We start from the raw sequence: 26138 nt of genomic DNA, 5'->3' as shown, positions 1-26138 counted from the left end.
ATTTAGAAACACCCAGCAGTTTGAAAACACCCAGAAGGTCATAAACGCCTACCTAAGTCTCACCTAGCCTGCTACAGTAGCCACGCCCTTAACTCTCGCTAAGTATTCAAAATACATACGTTGACAGGCAGATACAGTAGGACATCCTATCATTGCATTTGTACTGAGCCTTTTACATTTATATTTTTTGCATATATATATTGTTAGGACTTATTTAATTACTGATTGATATCAGGATGTAAAGAGACTTAAGGATCTATCCTTGTGATAAAACCCTTTACTCTCTTTAATATTAAAGGATGCTGATCTGCAGCAAATTGCATTTCATTTTTGTCATTTGTGTACTGCTAGTACTCCACCACTAGGGGTAGATGCACACACAGGGTTAAAACTGACATAAATTACTGATCACAGTTTGTAAACCTGTGTTTTCTGACACTAATTCAAATCCCTTCCCACTATTATTCCCATCCTCGGGTCACTTTTTCCCAAGCGCACCTTTCCATGCCAGACAGTATGAGATAAATGCAGATGCGATTCTTGGGAACTTTTAAAACATTCCCACCTGGCTTTGACTTGCCCAAAGGCCTGCCTGAGTCCTGAACCACGGGTTCCAGCTTAAAACCTTCAGAATCCAGGTATGGACAGCAGCCTGGTGATTAAAAAAATAAATAAAAAAATTCCCTGGCTGGTGATTGAACCGTTACAGTACCATTAGACATCATCCTTTTGATTCCCCGGTAGCACTCTACAGATAATGAGCAACCTTTTTACGAGGACAAACCAGAGCACCTGAGAAATAATGTAATTTCATAATAAAGCTATGTTCTTTTAATTATAAAGATTTATACTGAGCTTTAGTGATAAAAATGTGCAATGTTTGCAGAATATTTGCATAAATTAATCTAAAACCTTCGGCATATAACGTGTATATTTTATATTTAATGCACCGAAACATTTCCACATTCATACCATTGTAAGACCCTCCGACTCTCTTCTTTCTGTCTCCATAAATGTAGAAGGTCCTTCTTGTTCAGGGTTCTCATTTAGGGGGCGGATCCATAGGAAGCAGGTTGATTCTCTCTATGTATTAATCTCTGTCAGTGTGTCATAGTGTGTGTTTGAGATAGAAAGTGAAGGGGAGGGCTGCTATAAAGGCAGTTTCCCTGTTGCTCGCTCCCATTCCTTCTGTTTTCCAGTGGGTTTGATCTGCAGGACATATTCCAGTATGGTACTCCTGTTTACAGCCACCTTTACCATCCTGGTGCTATCCTCCCTGGACCAGGTGGAGTCTTCAGCCTATGACAAGATAGTCACACACAGTCGCATCAGGGCTAAGAATGAAGGGTAAGGGTTGATTGTTTTAAGGGTTCACCTTTGCAGGCTGGGAACAAGGCGGTCAGTTCGGTTAACATTGTTGATGATATCAAATGTAAAATTACATATGGAAATTCTGGGATTCAAAATGATATTTAAACCTTTAACATTAACACAAAATTCATAAATGATTAAAATACATAAAATGAGTTTGAAGTTTGAGTTACTATTTAAGTATGAAAATTTGTGAAATGTACTATTTGAATTTGTGTAAATCCTGATGCTTTTTCCCCTGCCTTTCACACAGATTATGCAATATGTAATATTTTTTACTGAAAAAAAAGTTTCAGCTTGCAAATTGAGATTAAGAGATTGAAAAAAGAGAAAATACAAAAGTACTCCTGCTGCATTTTATATTAAGTTTATCTTATATACAGTACGAAACTGTTCAATTAAATAATATATTTGTAAATGCAAGTGTGTTGTTGTAGTAAAAAAAGTGCATGTAATAAATTACATTTAAATATACAGTATATATATATATATATATATATATATATATATTTTTTTTTTTTTTTTTTTTTTCTCTATGTATCTATTTTACAATTTCAGAAATCTATCATCAACATCATTTAACAATGTTGAATATTTTAATCTACTTAATTTATTAACTGTACATTTATTTCTAAAACATAAATGGACTAAATAGCAATTATCACTTTGTTTAGTCAGCTATTTAAAGCAATTTGTCAAGACTTCTACATAATCACCTGCCCAATGAAACACCCCGAAACACCCTGTGGCCTGTAAGTCTGTCATGTATGCAGTTATTAAGCATCCCTAGAGTTTTTTTTTTTAAAGTATATTCTCCCTCCGCTCTGTTTTGCAGGCCCAATGTGTGCGCTTTGCAGCAGGTCATGGCGACCAAGAAAAAGTATTTCAGCACATGCAGTAACTGGTACAAAAAATCCATCTGTGGCAAAAAGGCGTAAGTCATCCACTGATTTTCACTCTGACTCTCTCTGCTTTAGCCAGGTATCTTCCCATGGTCTCATTAGAGGTCATAGGTCACCGTGAGACGTGTGTCTTTAGTTGTGAAGGTGAAGGAGGGTCTTGTAAGTGATGGATTACATTGGTTAGGCTTGTAGGGTGCGTTCAGGGAAAGTGAATAAAGCAGAAGCATTTGAAGCTGTTTTGTACTCTTCATACAGATCTGTTTTGTATTAGTAATGGTACAATACAGTTGGATTTTTGCCAAAATAAGATGGTTCACAGCATCAATACTCCCTAGAGCAATATGATTTAAGATACACAAACACATTACACTTTGGAGCTCTTCTCCCAGCTTGCAGCAGAATGAAACTGTTGTCAGCCAAGTGCCTCTTACTGTACTTGTTTATAGCAGATTAACCGCAGCTCAAGTGCGCTGACTATGACTTGACATGTTTATTGTAATTCCAGTGGATTATTTCTGTTTTTTCCTCAAATGCCACACTAATTTACTGCAGGTTCTCTGAGAGGATGATGCAAGCATGTTTCTGGGCTCTGTGAGACCGTGATGGATGCCTCAGGGTCTGGTGACTAGACATTGGCAGGCAAAACTTTTAAAGCTCAACTCAGCATTTTCACTGGCAGAGATCTGTTGTGTGTGAAAGAAAAGAGGAAAACCTTTGGCCTCAGGAAATGTCTCTGTTTGGTTATGCAGGTTTTTTTTCTGTCTTTTTTTTATTTTATTTATATTTTAGGCATCTCCATATGTTCGATTTCTATGTTTTATGAGGACATTCCATAGACATAATGGTTTTTATTCTGTACTAATTTTATTTTCTACCTCCTTCCCCTAAACCTCACACAAAACTTTCTGCACTTTAGATACATTTAAAAAAATAATCTTAATAAAAAAAAATTGTATGATTTATAAGCTTTTTTCCTCATGGGACCAAAAATGTCCCCACAAGGTCCAAATTTACTGTTATTACTATACTTCCACATGATTGGTCCCCATAATGTGAGGAATACCAGGTAAACACACACACACACACACACACATACACACACACACACACACACACACACACACATTGATGCTGGTCAAAAGTTTGAAATATATATATATATTATTATAAAAGAGGTCTGTTATCTTAACAAAGTCTTTATTTTACCAAAACATACAGTATAAACAGTAATATTGTGAAATATTATTACAGTTTAAGATAATTGCAACTATGTTTAATTATGTAATCAATGTTTCTTTATTGCTAATATGTTTATAATATTTATAATATTATTTACTTTATGTATATTAGTTGAAATATAATTTATAATACAATTTATATAATTCATGAATCCACAATGTATGTTTTATATTTGATCTAATACAGTACAGTACATTCATGTATTTTAGATGTGATTGTCCAGTTGTACTATTCTACAGTTAACTGTATATGTGGGACAATTTGTATGGGTGTGGTCTCAGTATTTTTTGTGTGTGTGTGTTTAATCTTGCAGCAGCATGTTCAGCAATCTAAAGGAAAGGTTCTTCTTCATAGCAGAATTGATTTTGGAAGAGAGAAACCAAATAAAATCATCTCAGCTGCTTTTTAACCTTTAAATTTATTTCATAACTGTTGTCCTTAGTTTAACCTTCTCACGAGAGACTTATAGAGAATTAGAAAGAATTGCAATGAGCCTCCTGTGAGCTTTAATCTATCTTCTGTGAGATTTATGATACTGCTCGATTCTCATCCTTTTTCTCACCTGTGGTGTTGTTTTTCTCCTGGATTTCTTCCAGCATATATGGCTGCTGCCTCTGTGGTCACTGTAAACATATGAAAGCAGTCTTTAATGTGTCTACTGGGAGGTCAATAATAAAACACGAAACACCCCTGCCTTGTGTCTCCCCCCAGTTCCCCCTGTCTAAACTCTCGGTAGTAGTAGGTCCAGAGATGCACAGCTTGCTGTCTCTCCTATGGAGCCATCGGGGAAAGTTTGAGTCAGGCCTCTCTCAGGGGTCACGCTGGGTTACTTTTTCCTTCCTTCACTGAAACTGGAAACATGGCTCAGTTTCAAGGGATGAACTCCTCCACAGCTGCAATGTCTGAGCCTCCAGACGCTATCATGATGATAAAAAAGAGAAATAGAGCAAATTTGAATCTGTGCAATTTCAGGTGCATGATAATTTTCCAAACCACAGATCTCCCACTAAAACCAATGAGGAACAGCATTAGTTATGGGCAGTGTTGGGAAGGTTACTTTGGAAATGTAATAGGTTACAGATTACAAGTTACCCTGTTTAAAATGTAATAGTAGTGTAACTTTTTCAATTACTTTATTAAAGTAATGTAACTAATTACTTTTGAGTACTTTGATTACTTTTCTAAATTTGTGAAAATTAAAGAATAATAAATAAAAGCATATACATCAACTTAAATACATTTATCTAATAAGCATGTGACGTATTCCGTGTAATAAACTCCTGAAACATTGGTGTTTTTTTGAAACTGCTGTCTCTGTATATGATGATAGTTTTCTCAAAATAAGTAAAATGCACATGAAGTGACACAGAGCAGTTCTAGAAATTATGTTTATGTGCTTGTGTACTCCTATATTGAGGCAGCAGAGGTTGAAAACACTGCGAGCTTCAGTAGGCCTATGTGTAGTAAATGAAACCATGTCTTTGCCATTAATTTACAGGAAGGGCGGACTGGGAAAAAAATCAGACTGGAAAATTCAAACTCATACAAACAAATTCATGGACAAAGCTATTTTTTTGTATGGACCTGACATAAAAAAAAGTTTAAATCTTTAGTTTGGGGACATGCAAAATAATTTAAAGTTCTCTCCTGAACTGCACCTTCACTTCTATTTTTCTCTTCAGTCTTTTTATTTTGCCCTGTTATCCATCTCTCTCGTGACTTTAATACTCAAGATTGAACAAAACTATACTTTACAATACAATACTACAATATCTTTATAGAAAAATCCTAATACTGTACACGAGTCATGTTTTTCCCTTACAAAAGTTAAACATGCTTTTATTAGCCTATATAAAAGTAAAATAACCTTGTTTTTTTTCCAAATGGATTTGTATTTATTTTTAAATAAATACATTTGTAAAATAATTTCACATTTTTTGGTTATCACAGTTAAACAATAGTAACCATTTTCTCTGGATTTATAGTTAAATATTAAAATGTTAATTTTCGTAAGGGTTGTGTTGTTGTCTGTCGTAGCTCCCCCTAAACCTATACAAAAAATCTGAATTTTTTTCAGCTAAATTACTACTGTAACATTACAAAAGATAATAATGATGTCCTTTATATAGTATTTTGAGTGATGACTGATGAGCAACGTGCTGCTGCTTGATTAAAAAAAAAAAAAAAAACAAAGACAAAAAAGCATCTTAACAGATGAAACTGACGTGAAACCCTGAACAGTAGTTCTGCTTCTCTGCTCCAGCAGTCTATTCTCTCTCTCTCTCTCTCTCTCTCTCTCTCTCTCTCTCTCTCTCTCTCTCTCTCTCTCTCTCTCTCTCGCATTGATTACTGGTCTGATCCAAACCGTTTGGCGGAGTCGCGGAGAGCGCGCGAGTCATGACTAACACTTCATGACTTATTAGAGATTTAATTATCAAATGGCGGATTCGCAAATGATCGCTTTAGTACATTCGGTAGGCATTTATACAATATTGATATTAAATAGTGGGGCAAAATCGGCTGCCAGGCCACCGGGAATTGTCCGGTTCTCCCGGTGTCCAGTCATGCGCCAGATTCCACAGACACGCAGAATGTGCAAGTCATATATTGCATTTTTGGGGCTTTATATTCACAGACACTAGTCGATGTCATGTTTTGATTCAAGTGTACTGACCTACTTTTGATTTAGTATTTAGGCATATTCCGTCCGCGTTAGGTATTTCGTTTTTATGACTGGATTCTACAGACTGTATTTCCGCATCCCGGAAATTATTAGGGCGGTATGTCTCAGAATAGTCAGTGCAATTTGGGAAAGAAATCAGTTAAATCTGTATGTGGATGTGTGTAAATATTCAAATGTAATCCCCTTTGTAATCGTTAAAAATTTCATAAGTAACTGTAATTTAGTTACTCATTTTTTCGTAGTAACTGTAACTAATTACAGTTACAATAATTTTGTAATTAAATTACGTAACGCCGTTACATGTAACTAGTTACTCCCCAACACTGGTTATGGGGGAGTTACATGCACTCCACTAGCTTTTAATGCCTTTAGGCCAGTGGCCAACATTCAGATTAGTGCATTTACTCTTAATAAGTATCTAAAAAGATTTTTAACTAGATTTAAATGTAAATGAAATAAAATAAGTAAGATACTTTGCATGGAATTTTGTTTTACATTTTTTTTTACATGGCAGTTCACTTTGATATCTCAGTTGTTTCTTCTAGACATCGAGATTAAATGAAGGGCTATTCTAAAAGTTTTTTTTTTTTTTAACTAATTGATTTTTTTTCTTTACACAAGGAAAAGGCTCCAAATGTATCTCCTCTCAAGTTTCTGGACAGATCTCTACTGGACTTAGATTTGCCAAACTACAAGTCTGGCACCAAAAGTTAAGAGATTTCAGTTTAAACCTGGGAATTTGAACTTGAAAATAGACTTTTTGTCCATTTGTCTGCTACTTTCTCATTTGTATCAGATTTTACGCGCCCTAAGGAATGTAGTGAGAAACATTTTTTTTTACATTGATTTTTTACACATTTGCATCTTATTTTAATCTTATTTGCAGATAATATATATATATATATATATATATATATATATATATATATATATATAGATTCCAGCAGTTTGTGAGACAATTCAGTTTATAAAAACTGCCAAAATGTTGGGGCAAAACCACTAAATGAATATCAAATCCAGATAAAATTCCAGATGGTTGAACAAAATTGTTTCATATGAAAAAGAATCTGAAATAAAAATAAATAAATAAAAATTAACAAGACATGCTTAAATGGTTTATCACATTAGTTTTCAGAACTTAATATGATCAAATTGAATCATTTTATATCAATGGAACAAATTTGGTAGTAATAAAATATTTTTAATTCAATAGCTACCAAAGGTAAGCAATATGATTTTAATATTAAGTTTATGATACTGGTTTAATATTTAGCCTTTTTCCACACAGGGTGGCCTTATATGAATGCTGTCCGGGTTATATGAAGTTAGATGGGCACCGTGGCTGCCCAGCAGGTCAGTATTCATTCAGTCCATCAATAGAAATATTACATAGTATTTTATATTTTTATATTATAGTGGTTGTTAGAACATTGCTGTATGGTTGCTTGAGTGTTCTGGATGGTAACTATAGAAATTTTATATTATTTTTGCCAAGAAGCATGATTTGAGATGTCATCATGTCTGTAGTGCGCATGCCCAAGGTTAATACATATGATTATGTTTACTGCTAAATTGTTAATCAACAATTATCACACATTTGAGTTCAGTTTAAGGTCATGCCTAAATTAAATGTCAATTTACTCTTTGGCTATGAGTTCATTGGAGGAGAACATTAGCTTTTGTTCTCTAAACAAAATCCAGACCCATCTGGCTGTACTTATACATGAGTTTAATGAGCCACAGCTAGACTTGAACAAGGACTCAAGCTTCACGTCATGTGAAAGGATCCTGAGTTTGGAATATGTGCTGTTTTGTAACTCTGTGCATGAGACTCTTTTGTTTATTTCTTTTAAATTTTGCTCCATCACCCAGTGGCTCCTATTGACACTGTGTTCGGCACTCTGGATTTGGTGCATGCCAAGATCACCCAACAATCTTTGGATCTATCCAAACTGAGGGAAGAACTCAGTGGAGCGGGATCTTATACAATGTTTGCACCCAGTGATGATGCCTGGGAAGGTTTAGATCCTGTAAGTCAAATTCCCTGCCATGTTATAATTCATTCGAGCTGCAGTATTTGCATGCTATGTTTTAAATCGGTGATCAAATGTGCATGTTATGATTAAGTGAAGCACTGAATGGAACTTATTAAAAAGAAATAAACTTAGGAATATATGCCGTCATGCCGTCTTCTTTTCTTAGGGCAAAGCACTGACATTTTAGCGTTGATTCTCTCTTTCCAGGAATCAAAAACTGCCTTGGTCAGCAGTGGAAACACTGCGCTTTACAGTGACCTCATCTATCACATTGTCAACAAACGTCTTCTCACCAAGGACCTGAAGAATGAAATGACCCTAAATTCCATTCATGACAATCATAACCTCTATATCAATCACTACTCAAATGGAGTATGTTTCTCTTTACTTCACATTCATTTGATTTATGAAAGGGTGCTATTTAAGTATTATTTATATGTTGTTATAGTATTTATAAATGTTTTGAATTTGCTTGTTTTAAGATATATTGCAAGTGTTAATGAATTTTAGTTAATGTTTTAGACATTTTGTTTTGTGTTTTTCTTTTTCACTTTTATTTATCTTTTATATATTTTTTATTTATTTTTAGTTTAGCTATTTTATTTTTTATTTCAGTTTTTCTTGTAGTAATTATATTAGTTCATCTTAAACTTTTTTTCAAGATTTGTAAAAAACAAATATTTTATTTCAGATTTATTAAATTAACAAAACATTTTTTTATATATATATTAACAATTACAACAGTGTTTGCACCTATTAGATTGTGCCATTATTTACTCACCCTCATGCCTTTCCAAACCTGCAAGACTTTCGTTCAGCTGTGGAGCACAAAATATATCTTATTTTACTATATTACTATTTTATTAGTTATTAGTTATTTTACTATAACTATCAATAGAGTCCAAAACAACGTAACTTGGATTTCATAAAAAACTCTTTATGGATGAATTTTTGGATGAACTATCCTCACCTACAGTTTTAAAGTGACTAAACTCTTTTTCAACAATTTTGCAGGTTGTCACTGTGAACTGTGCCAGGATTATTCACGCCAACCAGGTGGCCACTAATGGAGTTGTGCATGTTATTGATCGTGTCATCAGCTTCGTAAATCCAACAATCATGGACGTCATCCAAACCAATGATGATCTGGCAACACTGAACGTACGTTTGATTATACCTGTGGTTTTGTAAATATGACCAAAACCTATTGGAAGCTTTCTGAGTAGCCTTCTGATAGGAATCCATCACCGATGATAAAACATTCCTCAGAAGGGGCATATGATTTCAGAGAGTTATCTTTATTTTTGATTTCTTTTATAGACCGTTGCTTTAAGATCGGGACTCCAGGGTCTACTAAGAGAGTCCAGACACTACACACTTTTTGCTCCAACCAATGAGGCCTTTAGAAAACTAGACAGAGATGTGCTGGAGAGACTTATGAGTGACACAACTATACTTCAAGGTAAACATAGGTCACAACCACAGAACATCATTTAGACAGTATAAATGAAAGGATTTGTTTTGAGGTGAAAGAAAAATGCATTAAATTGATCAAAAGTTACAGTAAAGGTTTTTATAATGTTTACAAGGATTTCTATTTCACACACTGAAGACGAGTAATAATGCTGGAATTTCAGCTTTGCCATCACAGGAATAAATTACATCTTAAAGTACATTCAATTAGAAAGAAGTTATTTTATATTGCAATAACATTTCACAATATTACTGGTTTACTGTAATTTTTGAACGGCAGTGTATGCGTGCACAAAGCATGCACAGGATGAGATTATTCACCTTTAAAGATTTGAAAGAGATTATTCACCTTTAAAGATTTGAAAGACAGCAGCCTCAAGTTTTAAGTAAACTCCACAAATGCAGTCCAATCCAAGCAGTGACACATTTTCAGACACCGGGCAAACAGCAGATCTGGCCGTAGCCACATGGAGATCCAAAACCAAGTTTGTTCAAGACCTCTTTCCTGATGGGAAATGCTTTTTCTGATTCATGTGAAAAAGATTGTAAGTGTTGTAACAGACAAAATCTGTTTTCCCCATGAAAAGAGAAGATTTTATTACAAATCTTATCTGTTTGATCTTTTAGATGACTAAGATTATCATTATAGCAAAATCATTAAAACATAGAGACCTATATTTAAAAGCAAAGACTAGCTTTGAAGTAAATATTCAGTTCTGAGGCCAATTATCTCAAGACCTGACTGATGTAAATGGCGTGTGAAAAAACGCAAATCATTAGAGCAGATCAGGCATTAGGATTCTGGTTTAAAGGTCTACAGCACACCGACAAAAGGAAATTTGATTGATTCATTTTCTTGTGTTTTTTTTTCTTCTCAAATTAGATTTTTCAGCATGCCTCAAGATCACACAGATATAAAAAAATCAGCATTACATCACTTCTGGCTCTTACAGGATTTGGCCAGAAACAGTCAAAGGCCCCCCCATGTAGGTCCGGGTATTTCTGGTACTTCTGCTGTAATGTAATGAAGCTTATTTATTTTATTTTTTTAATTTTTTACAGAAACTATAAGTGGCAATATCTTAATTAAATAAATTAAAAACTAGAAAATTATATATTCATTATAGAAATGGCTTCTTAAGGTTTTATTATTTTCCCTGACTTTTCATGAAGAAAAAATCAAGCTTTGAAAATTCCCTCATATAAGTTTTGTAAGAATTTGGGAACCCGGGGCCTCATAGATGCACAAATAACATTTTAACTGCTCTTTAATTATAATCACTTAAATTAAATTATTTATATGAATTACTCATAGAAAATCAATAATAATAATGCTAATACTACATTCACTTGAATTTAAGATGAAGTAGAGATTTTAAAAGAAAGATGCATTTATGAACATTTTTGTTTATACAGACGTTTAATTAATCATTCATAGGAATATTTCGGAAACACGTTCACATTTTGTATCATTAAATGCATGTCTTTTTTTATTTTTTAAGGAAACAATTTTTTTTTACTGTTTTAACTTACTTTAAAGTTTGCTTAGTATTTTACAAAAACATTTTAAGTCATCTTGCGATACCTTAGAAGTTTGTTGTGGTCATCTATTGGTTCTCGGCTCCCTGACTGAGAGCCACTGACATAAAGTGTCCTATTTGTCCCTTTTGGGGGACATTCACTCCAGACATTCATCCAAATCTCTAACCATTAGGCCATGACTTCCCCCATTATATGACATCATTATATGACTTTATATGATAGCTGACGTAAGAGTCTCAGCTCACCACAGCATTGCCTGGGCACAAGAAGAACTGGGTGGGTGTCCCAGTGGACAACATGAGCTTCTGTGTTTTTAATAGTCTATAGTGGTCTAGATCTTGATGCTTACTGGACTGTGATCATTAAGACATCTTAACAGTTTTGGTCACCACACTGTTTATCTTTCAGTCCGTCACGTAATCTTTTTCCATCTCTCTTGTTCTATTTATTTTACAAGCCCTTTTGAAGTACCACCTCCTGAACTCAGTCCAGTGCTCTGAGGCCATTATGGCGGGCTCCGTCTATGGGACTCTTGAGGGCAGTAATATTGAGATTGGATGTGATGGTGAGAGTCTCACTGTCAATGGTATCAAGATGGTGCTGAAGAAGGACATTTTCACCAGCAATGGGGTCATTCATCTGATCGACCAGGTGCTCATGCCTGACTCAGGTGAGACTCTGTAGCTACCCACTGGGTTCAGTCTGACTTTATTTTATTTTAAAGGGACAGATCACTTTATAAATGACATCCTTTTGTCATCTGCATAAATTAACATACACAAATGTATTGTCACTGATATAACATCTAAATGTACAGTTGTGATCAGAGTGTATCTTGTCTTGCAGCCATGCAGGTGACGGAGCTTATAGGCAAATCTCAGAACATCTTCAGGGACATGGTGTCTCAGCTTGGCCTGTCTGCCGCCATGCAGTCTGAGACTGAGTATACTATTCTTGCCCCACTGAATGGAGCCTTCTCTGGTAAATTGACCTTATGACTTGTTGACCTTGACCTTGACCTATGAGCAAGAAATTGACATTGACATTGACAAATGAGAAAAAGCTTTACCTGCTTTAGTGGACTTTGCTATCCTAGGAGCTACCAAAAGTCCAGCATTTTGTGACCTTAGGGAGCGTGATGGATTGTAGTGTTGTAGAAGACTAGTTAGGTATGCAGGAGCTAAACCATTTGGGGCCTTATAGGTAAGTAATAATAATGTGTAGGTGATACAGTACTTAATAGGTGGCAAGTGCAGAGACTGTAAAATTGGGGTAATATGATCATATTTTCTTGACCTGGTAAGGACTCTAGCTGCAGCATTTTGGACTACCTGTAGCTTGTTTATTGAAGAAGCAGAACAACCATCTAGAAGTGCATTACAATAGTCCAGTCTAGAGGTCATGAATGCATGAACTAGCTTTTCTGCATCAGAAACAGACAACATGTTTCGTAGCTTGGCAATGTTTCTAAGATGGAAGATATTCCCATTTTTTAATATGGGAAATATTGTTTTCAAAAGACAAGCTGCTGTCTAATATAACACCCAGATTTTTGACTGGAGATGAAGTAACAGTATGTCTGTCTAGTTCCAAACTGTTATCTACGAGATTTACTATCTACTGTTTTTTGATCCAATAAATAATATCTCTGTCTTATCAGAATTTAATAGGTGAAAATTATTGGTCATCCAATCTTTTACATTTTGAACACACTCAGCTTAGATAATTTAGAAGTTTAAACCTGGTCTTGTTGAGATATATAGCTGAGTATAATCAATATAACAGTGGAAACTAATCACGTATTTTCTAATAATATTATCGAGGGGCAACATGTATATTGAAAATAGCGAGAGAACCTAGGACAGCTCCTTGTGGCACTCCATATTTTAATGGTGATAAATGCGATGACTCCCCATTTAGATAAATAAAATGGTAGCGATCGGACAGGTAGAATCTAAACCATCTTAGAGCGTGCCCTTGAATACCTGTATGGTTTTGTAATCGATCTATGGGTATGTCATGAGCTATGGTGTCGAATGCAGCACTAAGATCAAATAAAACTATCAATGAGATGCAGTGTTGGTCTGACGCAAGAAACAAGTCATTTGTAATTTTAACAAGTGCTATTTTGGGGCCTAAAACCTGACTGAAATTCTTCATACAGATAATTTTTTGCATGAAGGAGCACAATTGAGCAGACAACTTTTTCTAAAATTTTAGACATAAACGGAAAATTTGAAATGGGGCTGTAATTCCCCAATTCACTAGGATCTAGTTGTGGTTTCTTAATAAGAGGCTTAATAATCGCCAGCTTGAATAGTTTTAAGATGTAACCTAAAGATATCGACAAGTTAATGTTGAGAAGCACTTCTTCTGCTACAGGTAACAACTCTTTCAGTAATTTAGTGGGCACGGGATCTAATAAACATGTTGTTGGTTTAGATACAGTGATACGTTTATTTAGCTCTTCCTGTCCTATAGTTGTAAAGCACTGCAGTTTATCTTTGGGTGCGATGGATGAAGTATTAGATGCTGTAGAATCTACATTTGTTATTGTATTTCTGATATCTATTTTATCATTGAAGAAATTCATAAAGTTATAACTATTTAACTGGGAGGGAATAATTAGATCTGGTGGTGTCTGGTTATTTGTTAATCTAGCAACTGTGCTAAATAAAAACCTAGGATTGTTTTGGTTATTTTCAATGAGTTTGTATGCTCTGCCCTAGCAGTTTTTAGAACCTGTCTATAGCTGGACATACTGTATTTCCATGCAATTCTAAAAAAAGTTATTCTCCATTTGCTCTCAAGACTATTAGTTTCTTTCTTGAGAGATTGGGTATTACTGTTATACCATGGCATGTTACGTTTTTCTCTAACCTTTTTCAGTTTGATGAGGACAACAGCTTCTAATGTATTAGAGAAGATAGTGCCCATGTTGCCAGTCATTTCATCTAGTTTATGTGTATTTATGGGTACACAGAGTAGTTGAGATAAATCAGGAAGGTTATTTGCGAATCTGTCTCAGACAGACAGACAGATAGACAGATTGATAGATCGTTATAGGTAAATTTTTAAATGACCCACAGTCCAGGTTAAAATGTCACAATAACTTTGTGTCTTCACCTGTCATGCAGAAGAGGTAATGTCCATGGATCAGCGTCTCCTGAAAATTATTCTGGAAAACCACATTGTGAAACTCAGAGTCTCTCTGAGTGACCTCTACAATGGCCAGCTGCTTGAAACCCTGGGAGGAAAACTGCTCAGAGTCTTCATATATCGCACGGTGAGGGAAAGAGAATTATTGAAAGATTGGGGACCTGGGGACAATTATTGTGTAAACTCCATGAGTGAAAACAACCATTTATTAAATGTTTATTGTGCTGGCAGTTACATGTTATACTCTTTTTTTTTTTTTCCCTTTCAGATAAGTCAATAGGCTTTAAATACGTCCTTGTCTAACTATTTTTGTTTCAATACTCAGCAAAGGGTCCAAGGTACAACTATCATTTCATTCTCATTGTAATGTGTGTGTTTAAGGCTGTGTGTATTGAGAATGCATGTATGGTCAGAGGCAGCAGAGAAGGCAGTAACGGTATCCTTCATCTCATGCGATCACTGATTCAGCCACGCGAGACAACCATCTACGAGCAGCTTTTCAAAGACGGACGCTTCAAGTGAGATTATAATCATGATGACAATATGATTAATATTATTTTATTAACTAAACTGTAAATCCGTAAAGGTAAGATGATAAAACGTAAAAAAATGCTGCAGAAAAGTTAATTTACTATTTATATTGAAAAACACTTAATTTAACAGGACAATCTCTGTATGTTATTATAAATTCTATTGAAATATTAAATAAAAATAACAACTATTTATTTGTGTATGCATGGATGTACAAATGACTCATTGGCTGGCTGAATTATTTCAGAATCTTCCTGTCTCTGATGGAGAGTGCTGGACTTACAGATCTACTGAAGCAGGAGGGATTGTACACACTCTTTGCCCCTATCGATGCCGCCTTTGAGACCCTGACAGAGAAAGACATCGCTCTTCTGAAAAGTAAACCTTTTATCCTCCATTTTATTCTATTAGATGATCTCCAACCTTTGCTTGGTCGGATACTTCACAGTGACATTACTATTCTTTTATCCAGGCGACATCAACACCCTCAGGACGATCCTGCTCTACCACTTTAGCAATGGTGTCTTTATTAATGGAGGCTTGGAGGGTGGAGTGACTAACCTTCTGACGACCATTCAGGGCAACAGCCTTCAAGTGCTGTCTGTAAGTACACTGGAATTGTTATTTTAAGATAGAATATTTTAAAGGTCAGGTTTTTAGGCTCTAACAAACCAACTTTATCTGATTAAATAACATAATTAGTGAAAATGTAGAGATTTCCAAATGTCAGCTTATCCCAACAGTGATTATGATAAAGATGTCCCATAATTAGCTTTTCAAGTAACATGCATAATGTATAAAGGTCTTTGCACACTCCATAATAAAACTGACTTCTGACAGTTTTACTACGTCTAATTGCATTGTCTGACTTCTAAATTTTAGCCAATAAAAATATTTTGGTAGCACAAGAGTGTTACAGGTGAGGTAGTGCTAAACGTAAAACAAAGGGAGAGAAGAGGATCTGGAACAAATAAGGAGTTTTTACTGAAGACAAAGGAGATAAGGTTACATTTACAATACATTCAACACATCTACACATCAATAACGCTAAACAACGACAATCACGGACAAGGGAGAACTAAACAGACCAGGTATTTAAACACACAGGTGATGAGGGAACTGGGGACAGGTGAGGATCAATCAATTAACTAAAACAAGAAAAGGAAGATGACCAAATAAGGAAACCAAAAGTTCATAAACGTGACAAAGAGAGGAAGGACCTGAAATGTTTTTATCGTCAGACAATGCAATTAGACGTAGCACAAATTTCCTGTTTCTGTTTCAAAAAAATTCCATGAACCAAATCCAGACCATTCACTTAAATCCTTTAAAGGAAACATATCAGCATGTTTGCATTGAGTATGACGCTTACTTGATTATAAAAAGCATACACCATCTCATCCTAATTCGGACTATGAGCATTTCTCTTTCTGTGTTTGTGCTGTGTTCATAGCTGAAGGTCTATGGCATAGGGCAATTTTGCATGTGAATTTTGAGCATTGCTACAGCACTAAGGTCATAACTTCCAGACAGTTTGCTGCCTCTACCCGTGACTCCCTCTGAAAGCTAGAATAATGGGTCTCCTAATGTCCAGATGCTTCCTTTACAGAAAACAGATATCAGCACTGTAAATGTAAAATTACTTTATACATGGATATCTTGCAAACAGAGCCAAAACAAGGAAGTGACCTCTTAATAAGATGTCCTGCAGCTATATTTCTGTGTATTCAAAGGGTTTCGAAGGGTTTTATAAGACTTGATAAGTCTTTGAGAAAGTTTTTAAATAAAACTTACATACAGTACAGACCAAAAGTTTGGACACACCTTCTCATTCAAAGAGTTTTCTTTATTTTCATGACTATGAAAATTGTAGAGTCACACTGAAGGCATCTAAACTATGAATTAACACATGTGGAATTATATACATAAGAAAAAAGTGTGAAACAACTGAAAATATGTCATATTCTAGGTTCTTCAAAGTAGCCACCTTTTGCTTTGATTACTGCTTTGCACACTCTTGGCATTCTCTTGATGAGCTTCAAGAGGTAGTCACCTGAAATGGTCTTCCAACAGTCATGAAGGAGTTCCCCGAGAGATGCTTAGCACTTGTTGGCCCTTTTGCCTTCAGTCTGCAGTCCAGTTCACCCCTAAAACATCTTGATTGGGTTCAGGTCCGGTGACTGTGGAGGCCAGGTCATCTGGAGCAGCACCCCATCACTCTCCTTCTTGGTCAAATAGCCCTTGATGCCTTCAGTGTGACTCTACAATTTTCAAAGCCATGAAAATAAAGAAAACTCTTTGAATGAGAAGGTTTGTCCAAAATTCTGGTCTGTACTGTATGTAATATTTTATAAAATAATATATTTCTGTTACATTCAGGTTAACCACTCCATCCATGTAAATTCAGTGGAAGTTCCAGATTTTGATCTTATGGCATCCAATGGAGTGGTCCATGTAGTGAAGACCATCTTATATCCTCAAGGTATATTACTAACAGTGTTTATATTAAGAATATATTAAGAATATTTTTACAAGCACTAAGTCAAAATCAATTGCATAGATGGTCTTTATCTTCAGTGTAGATGTTTTTTTTCACTTTAATATAACTGTACAATTACTGAGATATAAGACAGTCTTTTACTGTATTTCACAGATCTGCCAGTTGGCCGTGAAGACATATTGGTCCTTCTGAAGAAACTCATCAGATACATACAGCTGAAGGTAAAGCAGAACACACATCATTTCTGAACACTAACTCACATGATATAACAGATCCATCACAGTCTAGTACATCACCGAACAAACACACATATCACTTAATCAGTTGGTTCTATTTATTTAATTTTTTGGTTTGTGTGTAGTTTGTATCTGGATACACCTACCACGAGATTCCACTTACGTTCATCAGTAAGTTCAATTTCATCCCTCATTCATGATTTCTCTCTTTAGGTTTCACATAAAATAATAACATCATCAACAGTATATAGATTACATTTGACATGCATTTTTATAAATTGTATTAATGTAATATTGTATTTTGCCTTGAAGAGAGGACTATAACTACTCATGTCATTGAGAAAGGTTATACATAATTATTTTATTTTACTATAAACAATTTTATACTACACCTCTAAACTCTTTTCCTCATCCACCTACCCATTTTATACTTCCATAAGCATTTATTGAGTTTATTTGCAATACTGAGCTCCTCAGGCAAGCCTTTCTCTGCCAGCCAATTATTCCCAGCAGCACGTTTAGGTAGTTTATTTGTAAAATTGTGTTTTTACTCATTTATTATCCAATAAAACAACAACAAGCCTGAACTGCTTCACGCTCAACTGCCTCAGCTGAATTCTTCATCGAGATGTGTGTAACTTTACAATCACAAGTCTCGATAAATTTGCCAATTTTGCGAGGGAACATTCTTAAGAGGCCCAATTCCAAAACAGGACTCTTTATTTATTAGAAAATTATAGACAAATTGTTTCCATGAAAGATCTTTTTAATGACAAAGTTAGTTATAAATGAAATACAAATGAGACTAATAAAAGTCCAATTATTAGGAGTCTTTGCATGGCTAAATTAAATATCAGTAAAAGCAGCAAGGAGAACTGGCTAAATGGATTCAAAAACATTGGAAGTAAAACTAAATTTAATTTAATCAGCATAATATATTTTAAAAGACAGTCATACTTCATGCCAAGAAAAAAAAATGTCTCTAAATAAATTATTTTTCACAAATACTTATTATTGGAAATGTCCTGGGCTGCGTTTCTCGATAATGATTAATCTTAGAGCTTAAGAGCATTTTCTATGAGTCACTTTATGATCGTTCGTTATTGTTTCACATGCACTTGCCAAAACGCAATCGCACGTAGCTGTGCTTTAAGTGCTACTTAGGAGTCGCTATCCATTTATCAAGTGCTGAAATGTCACCTTATTGAATTGCTCGTAATTGTAGTACACGCTCATTTATTGAAATGTTTACCTAATGCTGCGTTCCAGACAACTTGGATATTATATTATATTATATTATATTATATTATATTATATTATATTATATTATATTATATTATATTATATTATATTATATTATATTATATTATATTATATTATATTATATTATATTATATTATCCACTTTTTCTTTCAATTCGGAAGTAAGCCTATGGGTGAGACTTCCGATTCATTAGCCGCTATAGGTAAATAACGAGGAGAATAACAAAGTGCAGTAAATGGTAAAACTGTTTGCACTACAAATCAATGTGTTCATAATTAAGATAATACATTAAAATAATATGATAAGACATACCAACTTTCAATCTCAAGCAGCAAAATGAACTGTTTTGTTCAGTTAAAAATAGCTGGACAGAGTGGAGGCAGATGAGACTGGAAGCCAGACCCATAGAATTTACAAATGGCTGTGCCCATTTTTATGACAAGAAAAAGGTGGATAGAGAGAGAAAGAGATGGAGAGACATTTTTCCAGGTCCAATACATTGTTGGTTTTCGTGCATGTCAGCAAGTCATTGACAGATTTTTTTTCCCCAGTCTTTGAAGCATATTTCCTATTTCTTTAATTCATTTTTTTTGTTCAGTCATTTAATTTAGATGTGTATTTCTATTTTCTGCCCTTTTTAATTATTTCATTTATATATATATATATAAAGAGTAATAAAGTTTACAATAAAGTGCAATCAAATCCATATATTATAACCACATTGCACTTGAATAAACTTAAAGGTGTAATCTTCCGATTTTCCTGCAGGTGACCACATAAATCTCTCTTCTTACGATGCATTTAAGGCTTTACGATTACTCCAGAGCTCTTGTAGATCTATGATGATTTTCAAGTGTTACTTGAGTTACGATGCTTTTGGGAAACAGACTTTAATATCAGTCGTGCGATAATCTTTACAAACTTTTTAGGCTTATGAAGCTTTTGGGAAACACAGCCCTGGTCTTGACAAGCCTCCTAAAGGGATCTCTATATTTCTCTCAGGTCCCGAGGTCAAGGTGGTGACTGGAGAACCAAGCATCACCAAAGTTACACGAAAGATCAAAGGAGATCATAGTGTCACCAAAGTTAGAAAAGTTGTTGGAAGAGATCATAGTGTCACCAAAGTTAGAAAAGTTGTTGGAAGAGGTGCTAGTGTAACCAAAGTTACACGAGTGACGAGTGGTGATCAGAGCATCACTAAAGTCGCTGAAGGGAAGCCATCCATTACAAAGATCACAAGGCACACTGAAAGTATGTACCAACTTAATTAGATTAAAGGAAAAGTTCACTCAAAAAAATGAAAATTGGCTGAAAATGTATTCGGATTCATTCACTTCATAGATGGCCTGAGGGCGTTGCTTCATTGGAACAGATTTGGAGAAATTTAGCATTTGATCACTTGCACATTTACTTACACATAAATGGGTGCCATCAGATTGAGAATCAAAACAGTTTTGTGATAAAAACATTTAAAAAAAAATCTAAAGTAATCCACATGACTCCAGTCCATTAATGCACGTCTTGTGAAGTGAAAAGCTAAATGTTTGTAATAAACCAATTGATCATTAGATCTCTATCCATACTATTGCCTTCTCCAGTAAAAAAAGTTGTCTTGTCTGAATCAGGAGAGAAATATGCTCAGAAATATCCACCATTTGCAAGTGAAAACAGTCTAAATCAGTTCTAAAGTGTAGGTTTTGATATGAGAGGACAACAGATGATGAACTTTTTACCAAAGAATTATTATATAGCGCTATTATGGATTATGGACGGGTATTTTGGACAGAAGTGACAGAAGTCTTAATGATGGATTTGATTCTCACAATCATGCACCTTTTCACTTCACAAGACATTAATTGATGGACTGGAGTCATATGGATCACTTGTTGATCATGTTTTTATCAGCTGTTTGAACTCTCATTCTGACAGCACCCATTCACTGCAGAGGATCCATTGGTAAACAAGTGATTTTCATTGTTGGGTGAACCATTCCTTTAAGTAGCCAGGTTAATTTAAAAATAACAAACCACAGTTTTTTTTTTATAAAGGTTTTATTTTTTGTAATTTTTTGCTCAGCTCACAGTTCATCATCTGATGGTGAAATTGACACTGAGGGAGAAACAAAGAGACTCATGGGTGAAGGTAATTTTAACAGCTTGATTTGGTTGTGTTGTTAAACATTGTTTAGTGCATTATTATATGCATTATTTTATGTCCAAGCTGTCTAGAGTTATAATCTCCTTTTTTATCAAACATTTGAAAACTGATTCTAGTGCTGTAAGAATTGGAATAAGAAGAGACACTCAGCATGTAAAAGTCTGTTTAGTTCAAAATGGCTGTAAAAAGTAATTTTTGACATTCTGTCTGATAAAGCAATGTGATCTCATGAGAATACGTGTATATTTTTACGTTAAATGTGGTTCTATCACACGTACATTTACTTACGTTTTCATGCACATAAAAAAACGTACAACTTTGACGTATTTATAGCAGTAAAACGTACAAATACTTACTTTTAGCAGCTAAAAAAACGTAAATAATCTAACGTAAAGTATGAATGTATATGAATTCCCATGTATTAATATTAAAATCGTGGCTTTAATGATTTAAATCTGTTGTATTTAATGGTCATATCAATACATGTTTTTATTGAATTTATTGAAAGCACTTTACTCATCTACTTAATAGGAAATAACATTTCTGTGCATGCTGCAAACTCGTTTCAGGGGATTACATAATGTTAAACGAGACTACACTTTGAAACCTTAAAATTAATACAATTTATGTAATTGTTTAACCATTTTGTAATATTTTGCTTTGCGATTTTCTCCTATCCAATGACTGACAATACAACCATAGATACACAAAAGCACAGCATAAAATTACAAATCACATCCATTTTATTTGTTTGCTGTACTCCATATCTTTAGAATCCAGATGTTTGCAAGGAACATATCCAAATTCATCCCTTTATCAATCGATCTTCATCTTCATTCTCAGCAACAGCGACCGTCACAGTCAAAGCCCACGCTCTTCTTCTTCTTTTTCGTTTTTATTGGCGGCTTGCTTCTTAGATAGAGCATTACCGCCATCTACTGTGGGCAATGAATCAGAGACTTGTAATTTCCCTCATCCCAGACTATTCAGAACCTGGCCTTTCGATGTTGCTGCGTGTTCAGCTCCTCCATCTACAGCCCAGGTCCTAAAGCCCGCGCTCGTTATGATTCGAATTTGAAAATAGCACCAGTGCGCCACCCTCGAGAAACGTTACGACATGGTTTACGGCACTGATATCGAACGCTCATTGGTTCTCACATAACTCGTCACAGATTGCGACATGCCATGTTTCAGTTGATAGACATTTGAAATCAGTATTGCACCAGTGAGCCTTCACGGAGAGAAGACAGATACATAATTTCATGGATTAATAAATTAAATTCTGCTCTGTACCCTATAAAAACTATTACCTCCAGAGAGGACTGTGACTGGAACTCATTATCATTTGAACTACTTTTGGTACCACTTTTGATATTTTCGCAAAAAATAAATGATTAACGTTACGTTTGTTTGTCTGTTATTTGTTTATTTATAACAGTAACGTTATGTCGTTTTAAGAAATGGTTATGGGTAGGTTTAGGGGTAGGTGTAGGATTAACGTTAGTGGCTCAAAATAACGTTTTAATGTTATATTTTTGCTAAAATTGTGTTTTATTATGTTTTATTCTTTTAACATTCTGTATAAAATGGGTAGGTTTAGGTTCGGGTGGGGTTTAGGGATCTTACATTTATCAAAAAAAAAATTATAAAAAGGGAAAATATACATAAATATAAAAAAATTAATCAGATACGCATTGAAAAGCAGCTTCATGAGCAAATTTCTATGGATAACTGACTGGTCAGAGAACACGTTCTATCTACGTATTTGATTTTATATATATATATATATATACTGTGTGTATAGTGTGTGTATTTGTGCATTATTTCACTTATTTTTACAATCTGTAAAAAATAATAAAAAAATATTTTACTGTACTATAAAGCTGTATCCATAAAATTATTGATTTACTGATTGATTTGGTTTCTGCTACTTTAATTATAATCATAAAATTCTTATTTAAAAATCAAATATATGATCATATCTGCTTTAATTTTATATAAAATTTGCATACATGCTGAATTTCTTTTTTTTCTTTCTTCTTTCTTTCTTTTTATTCTTTTAGGACCAGATTTCTCCAAGATAGTAACTTTAAAGGGCAGTCCAGACCTCCATGAATCAGAATCAGAGAGAAGCACCAGAATCATCAAGAGTTAGTGGCTTCATAATTCTGTCTGAATAATATGAGGATGGATCTAATGGTTCAGGGTTTAATTGAATTATTTTTCTTCTCAGAGGGCCATTCTAAAAAACGAGCTGCCATCAGACAACCACAAGGTATGTGTTTCAGCTCATTTACATCTGATGTGTTCTTAAAGTAATTTTATTGCCATTTTTTTATATCAATTGATATTTAAAAAAAAAAAACTATAGCACCTTGTCTTCACACCCAACTTTATCCTAATCCAGACCTCTGTAAGACAAAGTGGAAAATGAACCATAGATGTGTAGTTTATATCAGCTTTGTTTCTATGTGTGTGTTTGTGGACTGAAACACAGGATCAAGGCAAAGAGTGAGACTGGTCAGGCATGACTCCAGACCCAGTCAGTAAGATGAATGGAGGCTGTACCTGAAGATCCAGCTAAAGTGAAAGACGTGTTGCAGAACAGTGTGTTTGTCCTGCAAATACACTTTTACTAACCGCATTGAATGTTAACCCATTAGAAACCAATGCAGTAATATCTAGATCTGTGTGGCACACACCCCACTTCAACTCAGAAAAGGGGTACTTGAAATAATTGTAGTTATAAAGAGAGAAATTTGACTTTTTTATAGCTGTTTATATTGCATTATACAGACTATATACTGTATGAGCCTTGACATTGAGCTTGTCATGCACATGATATTTTGTGGTGCTTGCATTCAGAGACATGAATGTGTTTTTATCTTTTAAAGATCAGCAAAGCTTTGGCTGTTAAGTTCACTGTAAATTATGCAGATTGTAACTTTCCATCTGTTTCTAATTTTCTGTTCATTTTTTAGGACGTCTTTATTTTTATAATTGTTTTTTTTAAATTAGACAGGGTTTTTAATGGTAGAAATTCAAATCATCACATTGAAATAAGCTTAAAAAATAAAATAAAATATTTTCTACTTGGAGCACCTTAGATTATGCTGTTTATCTCCAAAAACCTTTCGGGATGATGAATTATATAAAATACTGAACAGTGGTGTGAACTGTCCTGGGACATTGTACCTTGACTTTTAAGCCCATCATTAGCATTCATTATCATCATATACTTCATGAAAATGATGCCATATATGTAGCAGCATGCATGCCTTCACATAAAGACATAAGGAAGTCTTCATGTTTGAAAGGAGTAAAACTTTGCTCCTTAATATAAAAAAATCTGAATTCCCAGACTTCATTGGGAGGATAAACTTGTTAAGTCTGGCAAGTTATTTTAGATAATGTGTATACACTCTTTAAACTGAATGCAACACCCTATCCTCCAGTTTAAAGCTGTCCATTATTTGCACTGCATAGTCTAAAGTGGAAGCTGCTAAATCTTACCCAATATTGATCTAAATGATCCACTAAAACTAAAATAAAGAAACATTCCTGTCACTATAAATAAAATATTAATGGAAATAAAATAAAAATCTAAAATGTGTTTTATTTCTAGTTTCACATTTTCATAGTTAATCTGTTAATGTATTAAATAAAAACGGAAATGAAAATTAATAAAAAAATAGACATAAAAAAAAACACAATTTTAACTAGAAATGAAAAAATAAATATTTTCATAAATGCTACGCTTATATCAGTGATTCTAAAATAACACTCATTGGCAATTAATCATTACCTTGTTCTCATGCGTTTTGAAAACATCCATTGAATCTTTTCATTCCTCAGCAATATTAGTTCAGGAGAAAGATCTGTGAGTAATGAAAATCACTTTAACTTTAATCTACTTAATATGTAACATAAATATTCAAGTTAATATTTACATTATGGAACAGCAAGTACACCTGCAATGCTTTTTTGCCATTATATTAGTGATTTATATGTAACCTTAGATTAGCAGTTTTCAGCCTATCTCCTTTATCAGTTCTTTCTGGAAATGTCATGCTATTGGATCCCAGTTCATCTTTAGTGAGCTAACAACAACTGAAGTGCACTGACAGTATTAGGACAAAATTAAAGGCCATTCCCTTTCCCACACATCTGCTGCAGAGAAAGTCTTGTGGCTTGTATTGTGGCTGAACGTGCAGGTTCACATATGTGTTCTATTATTCTCCATTTGTGTGCTCATGGGGACATTTTTGCAGAGTGAACATGACTACTCATGTCTGGAGAGTTCACTGAGGAGAAACTTGCTTGAGTATCTACACAATACAATAGTTACTGTCCAGAATCCAATCAGAGTTGGATAATCTTATAAAATGGTCCATTAGGAATGGAACTATCCATCCATCTTTCATCCATTTATCCAGGCACGTGCACAGGTAGGGCTCAACCTGTGCAGAGCACATGACTTTTTTCCCATTACACTCTGAAGTTACAATCTTTTTTTTTTCTTTCATTTTTGCCTAATGTATTTTAAAAGAGGAAAAACTGTGCACCCATATAGCTAAAACAAACTTTGTAACCTGTTGATGAAACCGTGTTTTAATGACAGATGAAATGCACATTTGCACACATTCGCTGCTCAAATACATCCAAACTGCATTTGAGTGATCCTAATCAGCTAGGTAAAATATATTTCTAAGAAATTTCTTCTTTGAATTATGATTACTAATACACTTCATTTGGTAACATTTAATCATATTATATGGTTGCATGGTCAATTCATGTTTACACTGTTAATATGCACATATTAGCTAGCTAGCTATTTTTTTTAATCTAGCACATCTTCTCAAGTATAAACGCAGTAAAACATGTTTTTACTACAGTAATGTAAACAAAAAAAAACATAATCAGATCACTGTAGATTATTTATATTTTACCATGCAGATGTACAAGTGCATCTCGATAAATTAGAATGCTGTGGAAAAGTTCATTTATTTCAGTAATTCCACTCAAATTGTGAAACTTGCGCATAAA

At 34.3% G+C, this 26138-nt stretch overlaps 2 protein-coding genes across 3 annotated transcripts in view; both read left to right on the top strand.

The window, feature by feature from the left end:
* LOC132132588 (superoxide dismutase [Cu-Zn]-like) overlaps positions 1–26138 on the top strand; it is an 85757-nt gene that overhangs the window by 6904 nt on the left and 52715 nt on the right. The window lies entirely within an intron of this gene.
* LOC132132642 (periostin-like) lies at positions 1179–24065 on the top strand. Of its 2 annotated transcripts, none has more exons than XM_059545086.1 (22): positions 1179–1347; positions 2207–2305; positions 7484–7548; positions 8068–8225; positions 8439–8603; positions 9246–9392; positions 9552–9693; positions 11704–11916; positions 12093–12227; positions 14384–14532; positions 14787–14923; positions 15184–15314; positions 15409–15539; positions 17316–17418; positions 17590–17657; positions 17798–17843; positions 17985–18017; positions 19938–20186; positions 21012–21071; positions 23156–23242; positions 23326–23367; positions 23590–24065. In XM_059545086.1, exons 1-22 carry the CDS (start codon positions 1229–1231, stop codon positions 23640–23642), a joined length of 2532 nt encoding a protein of 843 aa, XP_059401069.1. In that variant the 5' UTR covers positions 1179–1228; the 3' UTR covers positions 23643–24065. The 2 variants fall into 2 exon arrangements, with proteins under 2 accessions (XP_059401069.1, XP_059401068.1); XM_059545085.1 differs by having other exon boundaries at positions 21012–21077.

This window comes from Carassius carassius, chromosome 49 (assembly GCF_963082965.1).
Source record: "Carassius carassius chromosome 49, fCarCar2.1, whole genome shotgun sequence".
Classification (NCBI taxonomy): domain Eukaryota; kingdom Metazoa; phylum Chordata; class Actinopteri; order Cypriniformes; family Cyprinidae; genus Carassius; species Carassius carassius.
This window is presented reverse-complemented; position numbering and strand designations above follow the sequence as displayed.

Bases quoted from the DNA above. Each gene is read 5' to 3' on its own strand.
- LOC132132642 (XM_059545085.1), top strand. From the start codon at position 1,229: ATGGTACTCCTGTTTACAGCCACCTTTACCATCCTGGTGCTATCCTCC. The intron at 11,917-12,092 runs GTGAGACTCTGT...CTTGTCTTGCAG, and splicing joins GGTGCTCATGCCTGACTCAG to CCATGCAGGTGACGGAGCTT. The intron at 20,187-21,011 runs GTATGTACCAAC...TTTTTTGCTCAG, and splicing joins GATCACAAGGCACACTGAAA to CTCACAGTTCATCATCTGAT.